The sequence below is a fragment of the Propithecus coquereli genome, unplaced genomic scaffold, assembly GCF_000956105.1.
Source record: "Propithecus coquereli isolate 6110/MARCELLA unplaced genomic scaffold, Pcoq_1.0 Scaffold48, whole genome shotgun sequence".
Lineage (NCBI taxonomy): Eukaryota > Metazoa > Chordata > Mammalia > Primates > Indriidae > Propithecus > Propithecus coquereli.
In genome coordinates, this window is record NW_012150618.1 from 1,253,456 (window position 1) to 1,272,608 (window position 19,153).

The following is a 19,153-nucleotide window of genomic DNA, read 5'->3' on the forward strand; positions in this document are numbered from 1 at the left end:
GGGCCTTGGACCCAAGTGGGTGACAAAGGGGGGGCCTTGGACCGAAGGAGGATGACAAGGGTTGGGGGCTTGGACCGAAAGGGGATGACAAGGGGGGCTTGGGACCGAAGGGGGATAACTAGGGTGGCCTGGGACGGAAGGATGGTGACAAAGGGGTACCTTTGCACCAAATGAGGGTCCGGCTTCTGGAAGGATGGATCGAGCTCCCCGACCACGCGCCGCTCCTCGGGTCCCCTCCGCGGGCTCCCTCCCGCCGGTTCCAGGACTCCAAGGCCTCTGGTTCTCCTTGGGCTACGGAGAGGGGCAGAAAGGCTAGAAAGTCAGGACAGGAGGGTGAGAGGGGCGAGAGGGCTGCAGAGGGCGGGAATCCCAGGTGAAGCCTGGGAAGACTGTGACTAGAGGCCTGAAGATGGCGACAGCGTCCGAACTTTTCTTCCCAAAGAGGCGTAACTTTGGTTTATGACAGGTCTGGGGCTCCGTCAGGATAGAACCTTCTAAAAACCAAATCTTTGCTGCTAGGACAGCCAACCGCTGAATTCAGGCCGTTCGACTGAGACCGGAGTGTGCAGGCGGCAGGAACCTCTTGCCTTTTAAGCAAAGGAGTCTGAAAGCCAGAAGCAAAATTCCACCCGGGATGTGGGGGGCGGGCCGGGAGGAAAGGGAGGGAGCAAAGAAGGGCTAAGGGGCAGCGAAGGAGGGCAGGGACTGGCTGGGACCCTGGCGTGGCACCGCGTGGGCGGAGTAACCGTAGACACGCCACAGCCTCCGAACCTCTCGAGTGATTCATTCGGTCGCCGGCTCGCTCCGTCTCCGCCGCCCTATGGGCTCCGGGTCTCCAATGGCACCTGCCGCGGGCTCCGAGCTGGGTCTGACCGTCCTCGCTCTTCTGCTTCTGCTGCCGGGTTCGGCCTGGGCGGGGCGGGCCGGTGAGTCGGAGATGGACCCCAAGCTGGGTCGGGAGCAAACGCTGGGGACCTTGGACCGCAGGGGGATGACAAAGGGGGGAGCCTGGGACGGAAGGGGGTGACAAGAGGGGGCCTGGGACCGAAGGAGGGTGACAAGGGGACGCCTTTACACCAAATGGGGGTCCGGCTTCTGGAAGGATGGATCGAGCTCCCCAACCACGCGCCGCTCCTCGGGTCCCCTCCGCGGGCTCCCTCCCGCCGGTTCCACGACTCCAAGGCCTCTGGTTCTCCTTGGGCCACGGAGAGGGACAGAAAAGCTAAAAAGTCAGGACAGGAGGGTGGGAGGGGCGAGAAGGCTGCAGAAGGCAGGAATCCCAAGTCAAGCCGCCCCCTGCAGCCCCAGCCCCTGGACTCGCCCTCCGGTAGGGAGAGTGCCGGAAGTCTGGTTAGGACAGGAAGCGGGGGCGGGGCAGGAGAATGGGGCCGAGGGAGGCGGGTCGGGGGTAGAATCGCAGGCAGTACAAACAGACAAACCACAGGCCGTGCTCTGCTCTCCCAATCTGACCAACCCTCCCCACACCACTAACCCTCCAGTACCCTGAAGCTTCTGCACCCTTGAACTTCCTGAGGCAATATGCTCAGAGGATATATCACCTGCTTTGCAGGGAGGGGCTCACCAGCCAATTCCTCCCCCTCCCTCCCCATTCATTACTCCCTACCTCAGCAGCCCTGTCCCCCCACAGGCCTCCCTCACTTCCCCATCCATGAAAAGGCCCTACCACCTCCTCCTCCACCAACTGGCACCTTGTCCCCCTTGCCCCCACACACCCAGCAAACATGGCCAACCTGCCCACAACCTAAAGTAGGAGGGATGGGAAGGACCTTGCCCCCAGTATGACCCTGGGGATGCTGGTAAGCAGAGGCACCCACCTCTGCCCTGGGGTCCCTCACCGACCTGTTTTTTTTTTGAGACAGAGTGTCGCTTTGTTGCCCGGGCTAGAGTGAGTGCCGTGGCGTCAGCCTAGCTCACGGCAACCTCAAACTCCTGGGCTCAAGCGATCCTCCTGCCTCAGCCTCCCGAGTAGCTGGGACTAAGCCTAGCTCACAGCAACCTCAAACTCCTGGGCTCAAGCGATCCTCCTGCCTCAGCCTCCCGAGTAGCTGGGACTAAGCCTAGCTCACAGCAACCTCAAACTCCTGGGCTCAAGCGATCCTCCTGCCTCAGCCTCCCGAATAGCTGGGACTACAGGCATGCACCACCATGCCCAGCTAATTTTTTTTATATATATATTTATATATTTTAGTTTTCCAGCTAATTTCTTTCTATTTTTTTTTTTTAGTAGAGATGGGCTCTTGCCCTTGCTCAGGCTGGTCTCGAACTCCTGAGCTCAAAGGATCCACCTGCCTCGGCCTCCCAGAGTGCTAGGATTACAGGCGTGAGCCACCATGCCCGGCCCTCACCCACCTATTCTGTCTACTGGAGAGACAGGATCATATGCAATAGTCACTACTTACACAAGAGTCAGCGAAGGTTTCCCATAGAGGGAATGGACTGGATGCTTTCTTCCCTGCAGGTGTTGATTCTTTCTCTGTGTCAAGTGCAGTCCCTCTGTAGAGCAAAAGCAGGCAAAGAGAGCCTGCAAACAATGGAGGCCAGATGTGGCCACTATCCTAGTATGTTGACCCCAGATCAGGATATGTGGAGTGTACCAGTGACTGGTGTCCCATCCTTCACCTCCACGTGGTGTCTCAGCTGCAAGGTGAAGAGTCAGAAGCGGGTCCTTCCCTGCCTGAGGATTCTGGGTGGGGTGTATGAGATGGTAGTACGGGTCCTATGGTTTGGGGCCTACTGCTCCCATCTTTGCTGTGGCTTCCTGGTCCACATGGGCCAAGCCACACACCCTACAGCCACAGGTGTGAGCCCTGGGGAGCTGCTGGAACTACAGTGTGGTGTCCTGGGCAGCTGCTTGTACAGCTTCTTGGTTCCTTCTGGCCCGGCTCCTGCCAATCCCAGGAAGGTCACCTGTGTCTTCTCACTGCTGGGCCTATCTCCCGAGTGACATAGTGGGTAAGGAGCCCATCCTGTGATGGGCAGCTCCGAGGCTGTGTGGTCACTGGTACCCTATGGCTGGAGGCCCCGTCTCTACCAGGGCCCAACCACACCAGAGCCACTTTAAATGGTGGCATTTCCCTGCTGCAAGTGGGAGGGCCTTGCTGCTGAACACTAGGAGTCCATGTTGTGATTCCCCGATTAGGAATTGCCGTGAACTCCACAAAGCCCCTTTTCCAACCACAGGTGCCTCTAGGATCTTATGGTGTCCTTGGCTACATGGCCCTAGTGAGAGGTCCAGCCACACTCATACATTCACGTACTGTCTGTGGCTACTTTCAAGCTACAAGAGTAGAGTCAAGTCATTGCAGGAGAGATCCTATGGCCCGAAAAGCCTATATTTACTATATTAACTACAAAGGCTGTGTCCATTCCTGGTACAAATCCAGGAAATGACCATTGAGAGGGTCTGTGGACACAGGACACTGCGATGGGCAGGACCTGGGACAGGTGTCCACTCACTACCTTGCTCCAAAGGCGCCTCCTCAGTAACACGGGCAAGATCGTGCCTCAGTCCCTGGGCAGGTCAGCACACACCATCCAGTAGGAAAGTCTGGGTGTTTCCTCTTTCTTGGAGTACAGCTACCAGAGGGAAGGCCCAGATAGCTCTGTGCAGAGCTGACGGAGCCACTGACCTTGCTCAGGGCTTGCAGGGCCCCTGAGCTCTTCTGTCATGGGTTCTAGGCCTGAGAAGTGGCTCAGTTCTGAAAACTGGGCAGGGGAGCCCAGTTTTTCCCTAAGGTGCTACCTTCAGCCTCCGGAGCATCCATTCTGTGTTTAGCATTTGTCATTGTAACCATGTAAATCCAGCAGTATTCGGGTTGGCTGCCATCTATTCTGCCTCTTGCACCCCATGTCCGGTTGGCCGTGGGCATGGCCCTCTGTGGCTCTCTAATCAAGTCTGTCGCTGCACCCTCCTTGGTTCTGACACTGCAGTGCCTCACTCAGATTGTTTCAGCACGTTTCATGCCCATTACTACTGGGAGCCATTTCAGGAGCGCCGTCTCCTAGCGCCAACCCTGCCTTCAGCAACAGGCATCCCCGAGCTTGTTCACAATGCCGGGGCCCTTCGCATTGTGCATTCTTTCCATGCTTGGGAGGCAAGAGTCCTCCGGGCTGTCCTACCGACCACAGTGCAGGGGACATTGTTCTGGGTTTCACACTCCAGCCACTCAGCACGTGCACTGCCCTGAGCCTTTGGATCCCCTCCTCCAGCGCCCGCCCCACAAGTCCTGCATTTTCTATTTCATGCCGTGTGCACCATACCTGTGTCCAAGGTTCCACCAACGCATCCTCATAGCAGATGAGCATCATGCCAGGGGCTTTGGCAATGTGTTATAGCCTGTGACCCATGACAGTGAACTCTCCTTATGTAACCTGCGGGTTCAGTATCTGGGGGTCCATTTCTTCCCACGCAGCCCTCACCTGCCTTTCTGCTCCACAGAAACTCACTCTCTTTCCTATGACTTCACCATCACTCCTAAATTCAGACCGGCACCACGGTGGTGTGAGGTTCAAGGCCAGGTGGATAAAAAGACTTTTCTTCACTATGACTGTGCCAACAAGAAGGGCACGCCCTGTGGTCCCCTGGGGAAGGAAATAAATGGCACAATCACCTGGAAAGAACAGAAAGAAACACTGAGCAATGTGGTGGAAGACCTCACACAGGAACTACTCGACAATCTACCAGAGAATTATACAGCCAGCGGTAAGTTTACAATGACCCAGGGCAGCAGAGAGCAGACACTGTGGTAGGTTACAGGCATTTGTTGCTTTCCTGTAAACAGAAGGGGGAGGGGATGTTGGTCTGACCTAATAGGTCCAGGAGCAAATCCAAGATATGTCAGAAAGAGCATGTCCAGGAGATAGGAAGGGAACAGGGTGGGGGCACAGGACTTGTCAAGCCCAGAACTGATCTTTTTCCCCTAGGGACAGACCCTCTCACCCTGGAGGTCAGGATGTCTTGTCAGCTTGAAGCCAATGGGCACACCACTGGATCCTGGCAATTTGGCTTCAATGGACAGAAGTTCCTCCTCTTTGACTCAGAGGATAGAGAGTGGGCACTGGCACATCCTAGAGCCAGACAAATGAAAGAGAAGTGGGAGAATGACAAGGATGTGACCAAGTTCTTCCATAACATCTCAGTGGGAGATTGCAGGAGATGGCTTATGAAATTCTTGGTGCATTGGGAGAAAATGCTGCAGCCAACAGGTAAGTGAGAAAACTAAATATGGTAGATCTCTGGAGTTGATATCTAATTACCCCAGGACATGTGTGTGTGTGTCTGTGTGTCTGTGTACAAAATGAACCACTCATGGTGGGCTCTTCTTGGGTGGATAATGACATTAGTATCACATAACGTCCTCCTTTCTCCTCTCACCTCCTGACATCCCTTCCTCACTGCACATACTTTTGGTCCATTCATTGTGATTTTCTAAATAGCCTCCAAACCGTGGGCATCATGACGTTTTCAGACTTAGGCTTGACTGTTCCCTCCTGCTAGAACCACTTCTCCTTTCCTCTCACCTGGTCTGTTTCTGGAAATCCTCCAAAACCTCCTCAAATGCCAGCTCCAGAGACCCTCCCCTACCCCACCCTCAGGCATCACCTCCTGTTCTGCCAGGGAAGGCTGGATGGGTCATGGGGGTCCCCTTGCTTCCCTCAGCAGCGTGGGGGCTCCCTGAGGACAGGACATGACCCAGCAGCTGCCACACAGCAGAGGGTGCAGATGTCTGGGCTGCAGGAGGACCTGGGGCAGCAACAGCTGAGGAGGCGACTTCTCAGATTTGAGGCCTGGACCAGGGCTGTCACTCTCCTGTTTCCATTTCAGCACCACCCACCGAGGCCCCAGGCACAGCCCAACCCCTGGCCAGGGCCACCAGGTCCATCTGCTGCAGCCTCACTCTGCTCCTCCCCTGCTCCATCCTACTGGCTGTACTGAGAGAGTGCCTAGAGTGACAGGTGCTGTGGGCAGATTGGGAGGGGAGCAGGGCAGATGGGGAGGTGGGAGGACCAGGAAGGGACTCCCAGAGCACCCCCGCCCCGTCCCTTCCACGGGACCTCATCCCAGAATGAGACAGGGGAGCGAGACCTCCTGTCACTTCACAGTAGTACCCTGGGCCAGCTCCACTCTGAGTTCTGAAGAGTTGTCACTGTCACAGGCCAGCAGGAAGGGAGGGCCCACACCAAAGCTTAGGGCGTCTGGACGGACACTGGAGGGGAGCAGCGGCGTCAGGGGATTCTCAGAGCTGGCTCTATGTTCCTGTGGGCCCATGCTGGGTGGCGTGCAGACAGCAGGACCACGGGCACCAGCAACACATTGGTGGCTCCAGGTGATGTTTCAAAGGGAAATAGGTTTCATTTATAAGGAAGAGAGCAGAGGAACTGAGTATAATCCCAGGAGGAGGGGCTGCAACACTCTTGACACTCCCAATTGCAAAGGCTGGAACTCAGGGCTGCACTCCATGGAACGTGGCTGGGGACACAGCAGCTAAGCTGGAAGGTTGAGAGCAGAGAGTGTCCAGGTCGAGGTTGAGAACAAGGCCAGTCCCACCAGACCCTGGAATTCCAGCTGGGCCCTGGGCAATGTCCCCGACACCCAGCCTCCTGCACACTCCAGACCCTGAGGCAGCGGATAAGCAGAATTGACTCTGAGGACAGGTGGGCTGAGCTGCGGCTGGAGTCCCACGGTCACAGCTGGGCTGGACCAGGGATGAATGGGGACAGTCACATTCAGGGTTGTGGGTGTCGTTTCCAGGGTGAGGAGAGGCTGAGAGGAAGCGAGAGAAGGATGTTTGCCTGCAGCCCCTCCCGAGGCCAGGGCGTCATGGAGCCAAGCCCTCCCTCTGGACAGGCCCCGGGGGCTGGAGAGCCCATGAGAGGGAGGAGGCACTCAGCGGGGCGCAGACCCTCCCTCAGCAGCTTCAGTCCTGAGCCACACAGTCTGGGGCGGGGCCTGGGCTGATCTGCGATTGTAAAGGTGGGCGGAGGTGGGTATAGGCGGCAGGCACCAGGCGTGGGGGTAGCGCCAGGCATGGGGGTAGTGGGAAAAATGTGTCCCTTAGTGACAGGTCCCCTTGGACAGGAGGAGTGATTGGGAAGGGACAGCCCAGGAGAACTGGCCCAGGGTCTCCTCAGTCTCCTAAACCATCACTTGTGTCTTTTTTGAAGATGGAAGCTACTCTGCCAAGCTCCTGTGAGCGTGGCCTGGCTCACACTCTCCCCTGTGGCCGCCACCTGTCCAGCACCTGCTGCTGGTGTCCAGACCTCCAGGAGTTCAAGCCTCCGCAAGTCCAGAGGCCGCCAGTGGCCACGATGGAACTGCACATTCCACATCTCAGGGTTTTATCGCTTCGTCAGGATCCTGTTGCACTTTTCCATGAATACCAGCCTGTTTCTCTTGGTGCTAAGCGATGGAATTTTTGCACTTAAAGTTCTGACTGGCTGAAAATGAAATGTCAACAATGAGGGCACTTTTCTCCTTCCACTTTGCCCGTGGAAAGCACATGCTGGCTGTCCCCCTGGCTACAGACAACCCGACTCACAGCCTTTGGTACTTACCAACGGGCTCCCAAGTCTCCCCATAAGGACAATTTATAATTTAGTAATGAAGTTAGTAATTGGGTAACTTGTTTATTCTACATAGGTAAATAAACCCACACGATTTTTTACAAATAAGTGAAGATACATCTCATTCCTCTAAGATGTGGGCAAATGCCATCAAGAGTTCACAGATGGTGAAGAAGCCTGTAACGTATGTGCGTCAACATATCCCAAATAATGAACATAACACAAAATGAGACGACAGTGGACTATGAGAAGGCAACAATGTCAGACCAATCCTTGATAGCAAAAACTGACCTTTGATGACAGTCTGGCTGCCAATCTAATATATTATCTCCCACTTGGAAGTGTGTTTCCCAAGCTTCAGAGTGCCTCATTTGCATGAGTTCCTTCCATGGCTTTTGAAGGGGCCTTTACAATGTGTCAACTTGGTCATTCTGAAAAGTTTGCAAAAGTGAGATATTTGCTCACAGTCAATTAGGGACCACCATTTTTACTGACACTTTCCATCAGACTTCCCTCCACGCCAGATGGAATTAGAGGGGCTGCTGGCATTCTAAAAATTCAATTAAGAAGAAGATGAGTTAGGAATATATTTACTTCGGTTTAATGAGATGTATTTGTGTTCACACTCACTTTCACGTACAGTTAAGTTACTGCTGTGCAGAAACCACAGTCAACTGTGCTGACTCACTAGGTGCCATGAAACAAAGGTACAGAGCCACAGGCTGACTAACACGTGAATTAACATATCTAGTAACATCGTGATGTGTCATAGAAAGGATAAAGTGGAATATATTCACAAACAGAACACTATATAGAAATTGATCAAGAATAAGCTTACTGCTATACAAAAAATGAATGACTCTTATAGACAGGATGTTGAGAGGAAAACGTCAGATGCAAAAGAACATATACTCTATGATTCCATTTACATAAATTTCAAAAACGGACAAAATGAACCTTTGGTAATAGAAATCAGAATAATGGATACCTTGGGTAATAATCTGTAACTTGATCTGACAGATTTATGCAGGTGGATTTCATTTTTAAAAATACATCTAGCTGATCATTTAAGATTTGTGCACTTTACTGTATGGATATTATTAAATACATTCAACAAAAAAATGATTTTTAGAAAATTTCAGCAGAGGTTTCAGTTTTCATTAATATCTTGACCAACTGGGCCAGGCATGGTGGCTCATACCTGTAATCCTGGCACTCTAAGAGGCTGAGGTGGGAGGATCGCTTGAGGTCAGGAGTTTGAGACCAGCCTGAGCAAGAGCAAGACCTCATCTCTACCAAAAATAGAAAAAATTAGCCAGTCAACTAAAAAAATAAATAAATAACTAGCCAGGTGTGGTGGCACACACCTATAGTCCCAGCTACTGGGGAGGCTAAGGCAAATGGCAGCAGGATTGCTTGAGCTAGGAGTTTGAAGTTACTATGAGCTAGGCTGACACCATGGTACTCTAGCCCTGGTGACAGAGTGAGACTCTGTCTCCAAAAAAAAAAAAAAATTCTTGACAAACTGATAGTACTCTCCTGTCAGGAATATACTCAGTGATGAATTAAATTACATATTTTCTCTGATGAGAATCAGATATGTGTGAGTGTGGAGAGAGAGAGAGAGAACTGTTAGATACCAGACTTCTTCCACTAGTTAGTTTTCTTCCTCCATCACTGCTCCAACATTAAGAATTTCTTTCTTTCTTTCATTGCTGTCTTTGTCCTCATAGTGTTCTCCCCAGATTGGCCCAGGCAGACCTCCAACATTTAAGTATAGCAACTTAGAAAAGTTGGCAGCTCTAAAGTCAAAGTGCCCAGGGCTCTCTGTGGAGTCCAAAGTTGAGATCTGATGTGAAAAATAAGCTACTCCATCTATGACTCTGTTAGGGTCAATGTTTCTGATGTAAGAGATGATTCCTTCCTTTTAGTTGCTTAAAAGAATACTAAGATTCAGGTCTGTCTCTGTTTTAAGCCTGGGCTCCTAGGTGAAAAGCGAGCTTACCAAATTACAGTGTCCAAACAGGCTTGGCGAGATATGGCTTGAGTCAGACAAGGGCCACTGGCGCAGAACGGGCTGGGGTAGTAGGTGGTGTGGCAGCAGCAGGAATACAGGGACTGGATGTGCTCAGACTTGGGTAGGGACAGATCTATGCACAGATGAGAATGGATCCCATCCACAGAGCTGAAGGCAATTAGGTCTAATTTAACCCCTGGTGGAAGGTGACTGAGAAGGCCTTAACTGTCCCAACCAACCAGGCTGGGATTTAAGTGCCATTCCCAGCAGCAAAGGGGATTGTTGAGCAGGAAGGGAGGCAGAAGACCAGTTTTAGAAACTGGGTCTGATCTGTGGGGATTCAGAGGAGGTTAGGCCTCCATGGACACCTGGCTACCTGAGCCTGCTGTGAAATGCTGCGTGTCTGGTCAGAAGTAGGGCTGGGCTCAACTGCTTGCGGATTTTGGTTCCCACAGCTGAGCTGAACAGATGGAACGCAGGGCAGGCCCAGGCAAGGGTGTGTTAGAGTTAAGGGGAAAGAAATGTATCCTCTCACCCCTCCTCTACCTTGGGAGAGAGCCTCCCCACTGTGTCGTGGGTCTTCCCATCACAGGGAGGACCAGCACCTAAGGGACAAAAGGCTTTGAGTGCCCGTGACACATTCCTATTTTGTCATCTTTGGCATTCCTTGGCATTGCTTCTGCTGATGTGATGGAGGAGAGATAAGATGAACTGAAACTAAATGACAGTGCAGAAGGGCGAACAGGGAGCGTCCCAGATCGGGAGCTAAGAGGCAGGGTGTGGGTCTGAGACCGTCTGACCGAGCATTTCCCCAGAATCTAAACAAACACTTGTTTCTCTTCTGAAGGACAAAGAAGGCTCCAGGCGGGAGAGCCTGGCTCAGCTCATCAGAACTCTAGTGTCTGAAAACCACTGTTTCATACATTTTCCCCCCTTGATTTTTCATTTCAGGTTGCAGGGTTAAGTCCGATCCCTGTTGTTTCATGATGGCAGAAGCAGATGTCAGAGCTTATTTTTTAAAAATAAAAAGTGGTTTACAACAAGCTCATGTAAAAAAATCAATGGACATAAGGTCTTATAAAGTAAAAAAGTGAACATTTCCCTTCAGTACCCCCATCTCACACGCCAGAAATAACGACTGTTAGTGGAACACAACTTACATCATTTCCACGTCTCTCAAAAAGACCCTGTTGTGGACTTCCAGAGGTGGGAAAATCTTTGGTGGTGCTGGAGAAATTTGGAAATGAATGCTCCTGAGAAATGCTGTCCCCTCCTCGCTCCCTCCACCACGGAACATGTGAGCTAGGTCTCATTCTGTACTGACTTCTCTTTCACTGTCCAGAGCGCAGTGGTGAGAGTCGTGTGTCCATCTCCGAATCTTTGTGAAGGCCACATGAAATCACGTATGTGAAAGTTTTCAGCAAACTTTGAAATCATACAATTGTTAGTTAATATTACATATTATCATGCATGTTTATTTTAATTTTAATAACTATTATAACAAGTAGTCTTTAGAAGGTTTGCTGATACCCTCAGAGGCCATTTTTAGCACTAGTGAAAGCTTCTCCTCATAACCAGCCTGTTCATGCTCTCCAAGGCCTATGGGGGGAAAAAAAATCCTTATATTGCTTAAAGGGCATCCTAAAGTGGCTACAGTTGTATGGGTGTGTGGAATAAATATCCCATAGGTGGAAGACTCTCCAGCCCAAAGTGGTACCGTCCAGACAGCCTTCAGGGCTAAGAGGCCATTTCTTTCAGTCTGAAAGTCACTCAAATACATCCTCTCAAAAACTTTATAATTGGCCGGACGCGGTGGCTCACGCCTGTAATCCTAGCACTCTGGGAGGCCGAGGCAGGTGGATAGCTCAAGGTCAGGAGTTCGAGACCAGCCTCAGCAAGAGCGAGACCCTGTCTCTACTAAAAAAATAGAAAGAAATGATCTGGACAACTAAAAATATATATATAAAAAAAAAATTAGCCGGGCATGGTGGCACACGCCTGTAGTCCCAGCTACTCAGGAGGCTGAGGCAGAAGGATCGCTTGAGCCCAGGAGTTTGAGGTTGCTGTGAGCTAGGCTGACGCCACGGCACTCTAGCCCGGGCAACAGAGCAAGACTCTGTCTCAAAAAAAAACCCAAAAAAAACAAAACAAGTTTATAATTTCTCCCTTTCATAGAATAGCAAGTAAAATTCAGATTTTTTTCTTTTTACCTTCTTATTTTATCTCCTACTCTTTTCTGGACCTGCAAGCAATGGGTTCCTAAATGTCAGCTCTGGAAATAAAAAATATAACAGAGAGTGCTATTTTCCTATATCCAAGTATTTAGTCTTCCCCATCTAAAAAAGACAGACACTTAACACTGATCAATTCACAATGTGCAGCATCCAGGCAAAAATTTGGGGACTTGCTAAAAAGTAACAAAACGTGATCCATAATCAGGAGAAAAATGAATCAACAGAAACTGACTCAGAAATAAACAAAAGGCAGAAGCTGTTCACAGACAGCTAGAACTCTAAGGTATAGGCCCCCTGAGCATTTTTTTAATACCTCATGTCATTTAAAGCACAACTCCCTAGATTGTACATGATCTAACAGCTGAAGCCCCTCCTTCACAGGCTGTAGAAAATACTCACCAGGTCCCCACGACTGGCCGCGTCCAGATTTTCAGTTATGTTTGTGGAAATCCAAGCGAACCTGACTACTTACCGCTACACTGTTAAACTGACCAAACACCCTTCAGCACTGCCCTCTCCCTCGCGCCATCCAAGCACAGCAGCTTAGGAACCCAGTGTGGAAACCATCAGGGACGCTGGAGGGGAAGGACCAATGACGCTGTCTGATGGTTCCCTAGTTGAGCACGTCCCTTCTCCGGAGTAGTCCCTGAGAACACAAGGATCTGTGCAGAGACACTCTGTCTCCCACTCCCACCGCCGCCCACCAGTGCCCAGGCTCCTGGGCGCTGTCGCCCTGAGCAGGTCTGGTTGGTTAATAAAGCCTGAAGGTCCGGACATAAACGCTTCCCCGGCTGGGCAGGACCGCAGGCCCAGAGCAGTTCCCGGGCTGCACTGCCAAGAGCCTACCCGTCCCCTGCTCCCCGGCTCCCCTGCTCCCCTGCTCCCCTGCTCCCCGAGGCCGCCGACTCTCCCGCGCAGCGCGAGGCACAGGCAGGTGCGTGGGCGGGGCCGCGTGAGCACGCGGGGGGCGGGGCCGCGCACGGAGGGGCGTGCCTGGGCGGGGCTCGCTGTGGCTCCGTCCCCGGCGCGGCCACTGTTCAGACCCCGGGTGCTGAACTACGCCGAGGCCGACCTGCCAGCACGCAGCGCGCGGGGGAGCCGGGCGGGGAGGCGCCGGGCGCCCGTCGGCCTCGGGCAAGGGAGAGGAGCGGTGCCCGGCCGGGCCAGCTATGCCTCCGGCTGCTGCGGTTCCCGCTGGCGCCGCCGTGCCCGCGGCCTCCGGGACGCAGCCGGTTCCCGGAGGCGCTGAGCTCTGAAGCCGGGGCCTAGCGCCCGCCGCGGCCGCGCAGGAGGGGCCCAGCGCCCGCGCCCCCGCCTCCCGCCTCCCTCCCGCGCTCGGCCCGCCTCGGCTCGTCCCCTCAGCTGCCCGCCGCCATGGCCTTCGCCACCCGGGAGAGCGCGGGCTCGGGGCGCCGGCGGCCGTCGCGTCTCCGGGCGCTGCGCGGGCTGCTGCTGCTCTGCCTGTGGCTGCCGAGCGGTCGCGCGGCCGGGCCGCCGGTGGCGCCGCTGTCCGAGCTGCATGCGCAGCTGTCGGGCGTGGAGCAGCTGCTGGAGGAGTTCCGCCGGCAGCTGCAGCAGGAGCGGCCGCAGGAGGAGCTGGAGCTGGAGCTGCGCGCCGGCGGCGGCCCCCAGGAGGACTGCCCGGGCCAGGGCGGCGGCGGCTACAGCGCCATGCCGGACGCCATCATCCGCACCAAGGACTCCATCGCGGCGGGCGCCAGCTTCCTGCGGGCGCCAGCGGCCGTGCGGGACTGGCGGCAGTGCGTGGCGGCCTGCTGCTCCGAGCCGCGCTGCTCCGTGGCCGTGGTGGAGCTGCCCCGGCGGCCCGCGCCCCCGGCCGCCGCGCTCGCCTGCTACCTCTTCAACTGCACTGCGCGCGGCCGCAGCGTCTGCAAGTTCGCGCTGCACCGCGGCTACAGCAGCTACAGCCTCAGCCGCGCCCGGGATGGCGGGCGGAGCGGCCTGGAAGCCGGCGATCCTGCCCCGGCCACCGCGCGCACCTCGCCCGAGCTGGGTAAGCACGCGATTGAAGGGCGGGCTGGGGCCTCACCGCTTGAGTAGGGCTATCCTTGCACCTGTTAGGTGGCTGCAGTTTACCTGACGTCTGGGAGACCCGCCTGGGCAGGATCGCTGGGCCCTCTTCACCAAGTTAGAAACGAAACACACTCGTTCCAAGTTATTTTAGCTGCGGGCATCCAAAGAAGCGTGTCCATTGCACCCTACCTCCCTCCCCCCCTACACCTGAGATAAGTCTCGGGACCCTTGCCAGGGAAGTAGATATCAAAGGGTCACCTGTGACTTTCTAGCCTTCAGACAGCCTAATTTCTGTCTTAGGGGTGAGAAAGCCCAGTAGATTGGCAGAAGCGGGGTGCTGCTGGAATTTTTCTAGGCTTGGGGAAGGAGGCTGATCTGTGAGGATTCACGGAAATTTGATTTAAAAGAGGAGAAAAATTCAGAGAAAAAAAAGTTTATTTTCTCATGGGTTTTATAGGGTATGGTTTGTGTCAAGTAACTATAAGAACAAAATCTAATTAGATGCCACATTGCTCACAACAACCACCCCTGTTTCTTAACCTGCCTCTGCTGACTCTCACCATTCCGCCTGTAGTTGCTTCCATCAGACAAAAATGGGGACGAAAACTACTGGTCCCTTTATAAAAAGTAAAAAGAAGGGGCTTGGTTTTCATTGAAAATAAGAACATAGAAGGCATGTCTCTTAAAAAGAGCTAAACGTGATGCTAATTCCGTGGCTTTACTTTTTGTAGATGCTCTGAATGAGAGTTAAGACACTTAACAGACACGAAAAATTGTAGCAGTGGGAGATGAATGTCACTGAGGGAACACGACCTTGATTGGGTCCACTGTGGTGAGGCTCAGTGTGTTTCATCATACTCCGTTGCTGTTTGATGTATAATAACAGGAATGATATCATTAGCAAGATGTGGGTGGGGAGGAGTTCAGCCACTTTGGAAATGTGGATTCCCTAAAACCTCTGGATCCATTGAGAAGGGTCTGGAAATCTGTGTCCATTGCACCCTGCCTCCCTCCCCGAACTTCACCTGAGATGAGGCTCAGGACCCTTGTCAGGGAAGTAGACATCAGAGGGTCACCTGTGACTGTTTAGTCTTGAGACAGACACTGGGAAGGAGGCAGAACACTGGGGGAAGGACTCTGTAGTTTCCCCTATGAAGTAGGAGCAGGCAGCACTTTCACTTGGACCGACGCCAACATCCGGAGCCTCGCCCCACAGCTGTCACACACAGATCATTCCTGTTACACATCTCCTGTCTACCTGAACACAGATCAAAATACCCCAGCAGCAAAGAAACGAAGTCCCTTCCCCTTGTTCTCACTACTCACCTGGAAGAAATTGACATTGCAAGGGGAGCTTTCCTATAAACCAGGGGAAACCAAAAGGAAAATAAATAAGGAAAGAACATGCCCATGGAAATTAAAAAAAAAAAAAAAAAGTTTAGGTTACAACTTCCAAGTGGTTTTTCCTCCTAGATCCTTCTTTGTCTTTCCCTTCTCTGGGGGGAGTTCATCTAGAAATCCAGTTTTGTAGAGGTTTGGGGATCAGAATAGGTGACCTTTGGTCTGGTCCTCATTTCTGGGAGAACACTGCCATGCTCAGACTTCCTCAGGTCCCCAGCAGCAAGGAAATATGGAAGGTGCAGCTCAGGCTCCGAGGTACCCTTGTTCTGCTCTGCATAGAGGGCAAAGTTTTCCCCATTGTCCTGTGTGTCTCCTTCCCAGATGCTTAACCTGTTGAAGTTCTTTATGCTTCTGAGACTACTAAGTTTTTCCCTCTTGAATTGTTTCTTAATTTTTTGGAATCTTGTGAGCATGTGGAGTTGGAGGCTAAAGCAGGGTGAAATTGTTTGGAAGGGCCCTTACAGAGGAGTCATAACCAGGTCCTTTTGAGGTGAATGTAAGGATCATGGAGAAGTGGTTATGGGCCAGGTGGGGTGGGATAGCACAGACTCACAGCAGAACCCCTCCACCCTGTTGGTGCAGAGATTTGTTGAGTTTGGTGTTAGGTGCTGTTGTAAGCTCTTTACATGCATAAACTCACTTTGTCCACACAACAGCACACACACCTAGGTTCTGTTACAATTTCTGGTATATGTTGAAGGCTTGGTGAGAAAAAAATAACTTGCCTGGGGGTCACCCAGCACAGGGGTTGTGGAAAGGAAGCTGAGAAGAGACCTGCAGGGTCGGGACTGAGCAGGTGGGTGTAGAGGATGGTGGGAGAATGCAGGATCAAGTGGGGCATACTGGAGAGAAGTGTCTTGCGATGACGGAAACTGTCTGCCAGAGCATCCATAGAGCACAGTAGAGTGCTTGAAGTTCGGAGCCCTGGTCTGAGCCCTGGCTCTTCCACACCCAAGTCCCTGCTAATCCCCTTGGGACTTGAGTGCCTACTTGCCTTCCAGCTCAGATCGTTGTGGGGTTCAAGGATGGACATGCCTTGTGAATTATAAAGGTGGCACACAAGTACGTGATATTGCTCTAGGATTCTGGTTGGGTTGTGCTTGTCACTGGAGAGGTTGGGGGCTGGATATCACGGTAAAAGTGAAGAATAGCAGGAGGGAGTGCAGGAGGGAGAGGTGGGTGCTGGAGCTGCTACGGTCCTAGAGGAGCTGGGGGTATAACCTCCAACAGCTCAAGGCCCAGCACCTCTATGTGGTTTCCACTGGTTACTCAGCCTGAAACCCAGTATCTCTGGGAAGAATTTGGGAAGCCCACCCCTTCTATGTCAGGGAAAATCAAGGCTGTTAAGGAGACTTCTGCTCTCCCCTCCTTCAGAACCACCCACGGCCACCCCCAGCATTTCCCTGGGTCCTCCAAGTGCAAAGGAAGGAGCTACCTTCCCGTTCAAGGCTAATCCCTCCAATCCCCTGACCAATCTCCTACTGCAAGGACCTTAGTTTCCCACATTTTCATCTTTTCCCTTTTGTGTTATAAACAATTATACTTAATAAATGATATTAAGATAACTGGTTGGCAGTGTCAACTCTGACCGCAAACAAATAAATTCCAGATGGATTGAAGGATTAAATATTTTTTAAAAAATTAAGCCATAGATTACTTCATACCTTGGAAAACTTGAAGAAAATAAACTTACTATTAGGGATCTGGAAGGTAAATAGCTTTCTAATCAATTAAAAGGATCAAAAAGGAAAGGATAGATTATGTGCATGTTTATAAAAACTTCATATCAAGAAACAAAAGGAATTGCAAACAAGAGTCTAGGAAAATATGAGAAGAGTATTTATTATATTAATAGAAAGAGCTTATGAATCAGCAAGAAAAACAAAAATAAATGGACAAAAGACATAAGCAGACAGTTCCCAGAGGAAGTATAGCTGATAAACATGGAAAAATGTTTAATCTTACAAGTGATAAATGTAAATGATGCCAGCTTATACTTATTAAATTGGCAAAAAATACGTTTACTTTTATATTGGCACACATGTGGAAAAATTTATATGGTTTTGGTTTTTTGTTGTTGTTTTTTTTGTTTTCGAGACAGAGTCTCACCGGGCTGGAGTGCAGTGACATCATCATAGCTCACTACAATCTCAAACTCCTGGGCTCAAGCAATCCTTCTGCTTCAACCTCCCAAGTAGCTGGGACTACAGGCATGCACCACCATGCCCGGCTAATTTTTTCTATATATTTTTAGTTGTCTGGCTAATTTCTTTCTATTTTTAGTAGAGACGGGGTCTCACTCTTGCTCAGGCTGGTCTCGAACTCCTGACCTCTAGGAATCCACCTGCCTCGGCCTCCCAGAGTGCTAGGATTACAGGCGAGAGCCACCGCGCCCGGCCTTCATTTGTTTATTTTAAGGGCAGTTTCTGGGTAGATAAGCTCTGGCTTATTTTAAAATACATTTTACAGTATCATTTACCTGGACTTGAACTGAAGAGGAAACATTATCTCTGTTATTTCAAATGCATCAGTGATCAATTTAAAGGATATGAAGATTTTACTAGGTTCATAAATCATCTTGAAGCTCACCTAAATAAAAGTAAATGACTAAAATGATTTTTTTTTTCTTCCAGGAGAAGCAGGGTTAATTAGTTTTATAATATATGGGATATTTCAGCACTTACCTACTTTTTCCATCTTAAATCTTTGAGGGTTTTTAAAAATTATTAATAATGTTCATTGCTTTTTCACATTCATTGTTTATCACATAGGCACATTTTAGTTTGTCTACTTAAAAATAGTATTAGTATTAAAAATAGCATTATAGTGTAAACTATAACGGACAACTGCTGAATTATAAGATGCTTTCCAGAATTATGAAGTGATAAACCATTGTGTAGAAACAATGAACCTTTCAGAACCAAAGGAAATGTGAACTCTCTATAGAAGGGCTTATTGGTAATGCAGATGCCACATCTCTCCTTATCTGGGAGAAGCAGAATAAAGACATCAGATGGGTCTTTGCTCAGAGGAGGAAAAAGGCAGAAGAACAAATTTCTTCTTAGGCAGGGGGTTGTTTACTTGGCTTATTTAAACCAAAGTTACTAGTCCTCACATTTTAAATGACTGGAGAAATGGGGCCTATCTTCTCTCCATAGACAATGTACCCCTTGGCATATAATAAGCATATAATTGTGCTCATTCCTTATAACATGCTTTAAAAAAAATAATCTCCCTTTGTGCCTGGTAGCAGCATTCTCAGTGAGAAAAGCCCCAGCTCTTAGAGCCATGTGCCCCTCACATAAATCCTCTGATGCCCGGCATTGGGCAGACCACTGGATGAGAAGATAAGGCTGGAGGGTTAGGGACCCAGCATCCAAAAGATAATAGGAACTTCTTGAAAAGTTTTTCTTAGGCAACAGAATGAGGCAATCAGATTAGCATTCCAGAAGAGTCATTCGAGAGGCAGGGCATCAAGAATGACTACTCTTTGTTGCGTAATGAGAAACTGAGGTAGGATTGCAGTCGCCCCGAATCTCAGGCACTGGGACATCTGGGTTGGCCCTGGGAAGTTTGCTGAGGTCAAGGAAAGTGATAACGTCACAATGCAGGAGGAGAGGCAGTGCCTAAGCAGCATTATTTAGGGTAAGATGAGGAGGGACATGTCCAGGCAACATTTGGACAAGAGCTTTGGCCCTGGAGGAACAGGGAAATGGTGGATACCTGGCCGACCACGGTGGCTCACGCCTATAATCCTGGCTCTCTGAAAGAAAGAAATTAATTGGGCAACTAAAAATATATAGAGAAATTAGCCGGGCATGGTGGCGCATGCCTGTAGTCCCAGCTACTCGGGAGGCTGAGGCAGGAGGATCGCTTGAGCCCA

General features: G+C 51.1%; 2 protein-coding genes across 2 annotated transcripts in view; both read left to right on the forward strand.

The window, feature by feature from the left end:
- The first annotated feature begins 717 nt into the window (after positions 1-717).
- Positions 718-13,104, forward strand: ULBP2 (UL16 binding protein 2). Its single transcript, XM_012655513.1, has 6 exons — positions 718-926; positions 4,460-4,723; positions 4,951-5,226; positions 5,846-5,949; positions 7,186-7,417; positions 12,635-13,104. The coding sequence occupies exons 1-6, from the start codon at positions 821-823 to the stop codon at positions 13,102-13,104; spliced, it is 1,452 nt and encodes a 483-aa protein (XP_012510967.1). The 5' UTR covers positions 718-820.
- A 105-nt stretch (positions 13,105-13,209) lies between these two features.
- The window catches only part of LRP11 (low density lipoprotein receptor-related protein 11), a 38,282-nt gene continuing 32,338 nt past the window's right edge, over positions 13,210-19,153 (forward strand). Inside the window, exon 1 of the mRNA XM_012655549.1 lies at positions 13,210-13,849. Coding sequence (XP_012511003.1) covers positions 13,210-13,849 — 640 coding nt within the window. The remainder of the gene's footprint in view (positions 13,850-19,153) is intronic.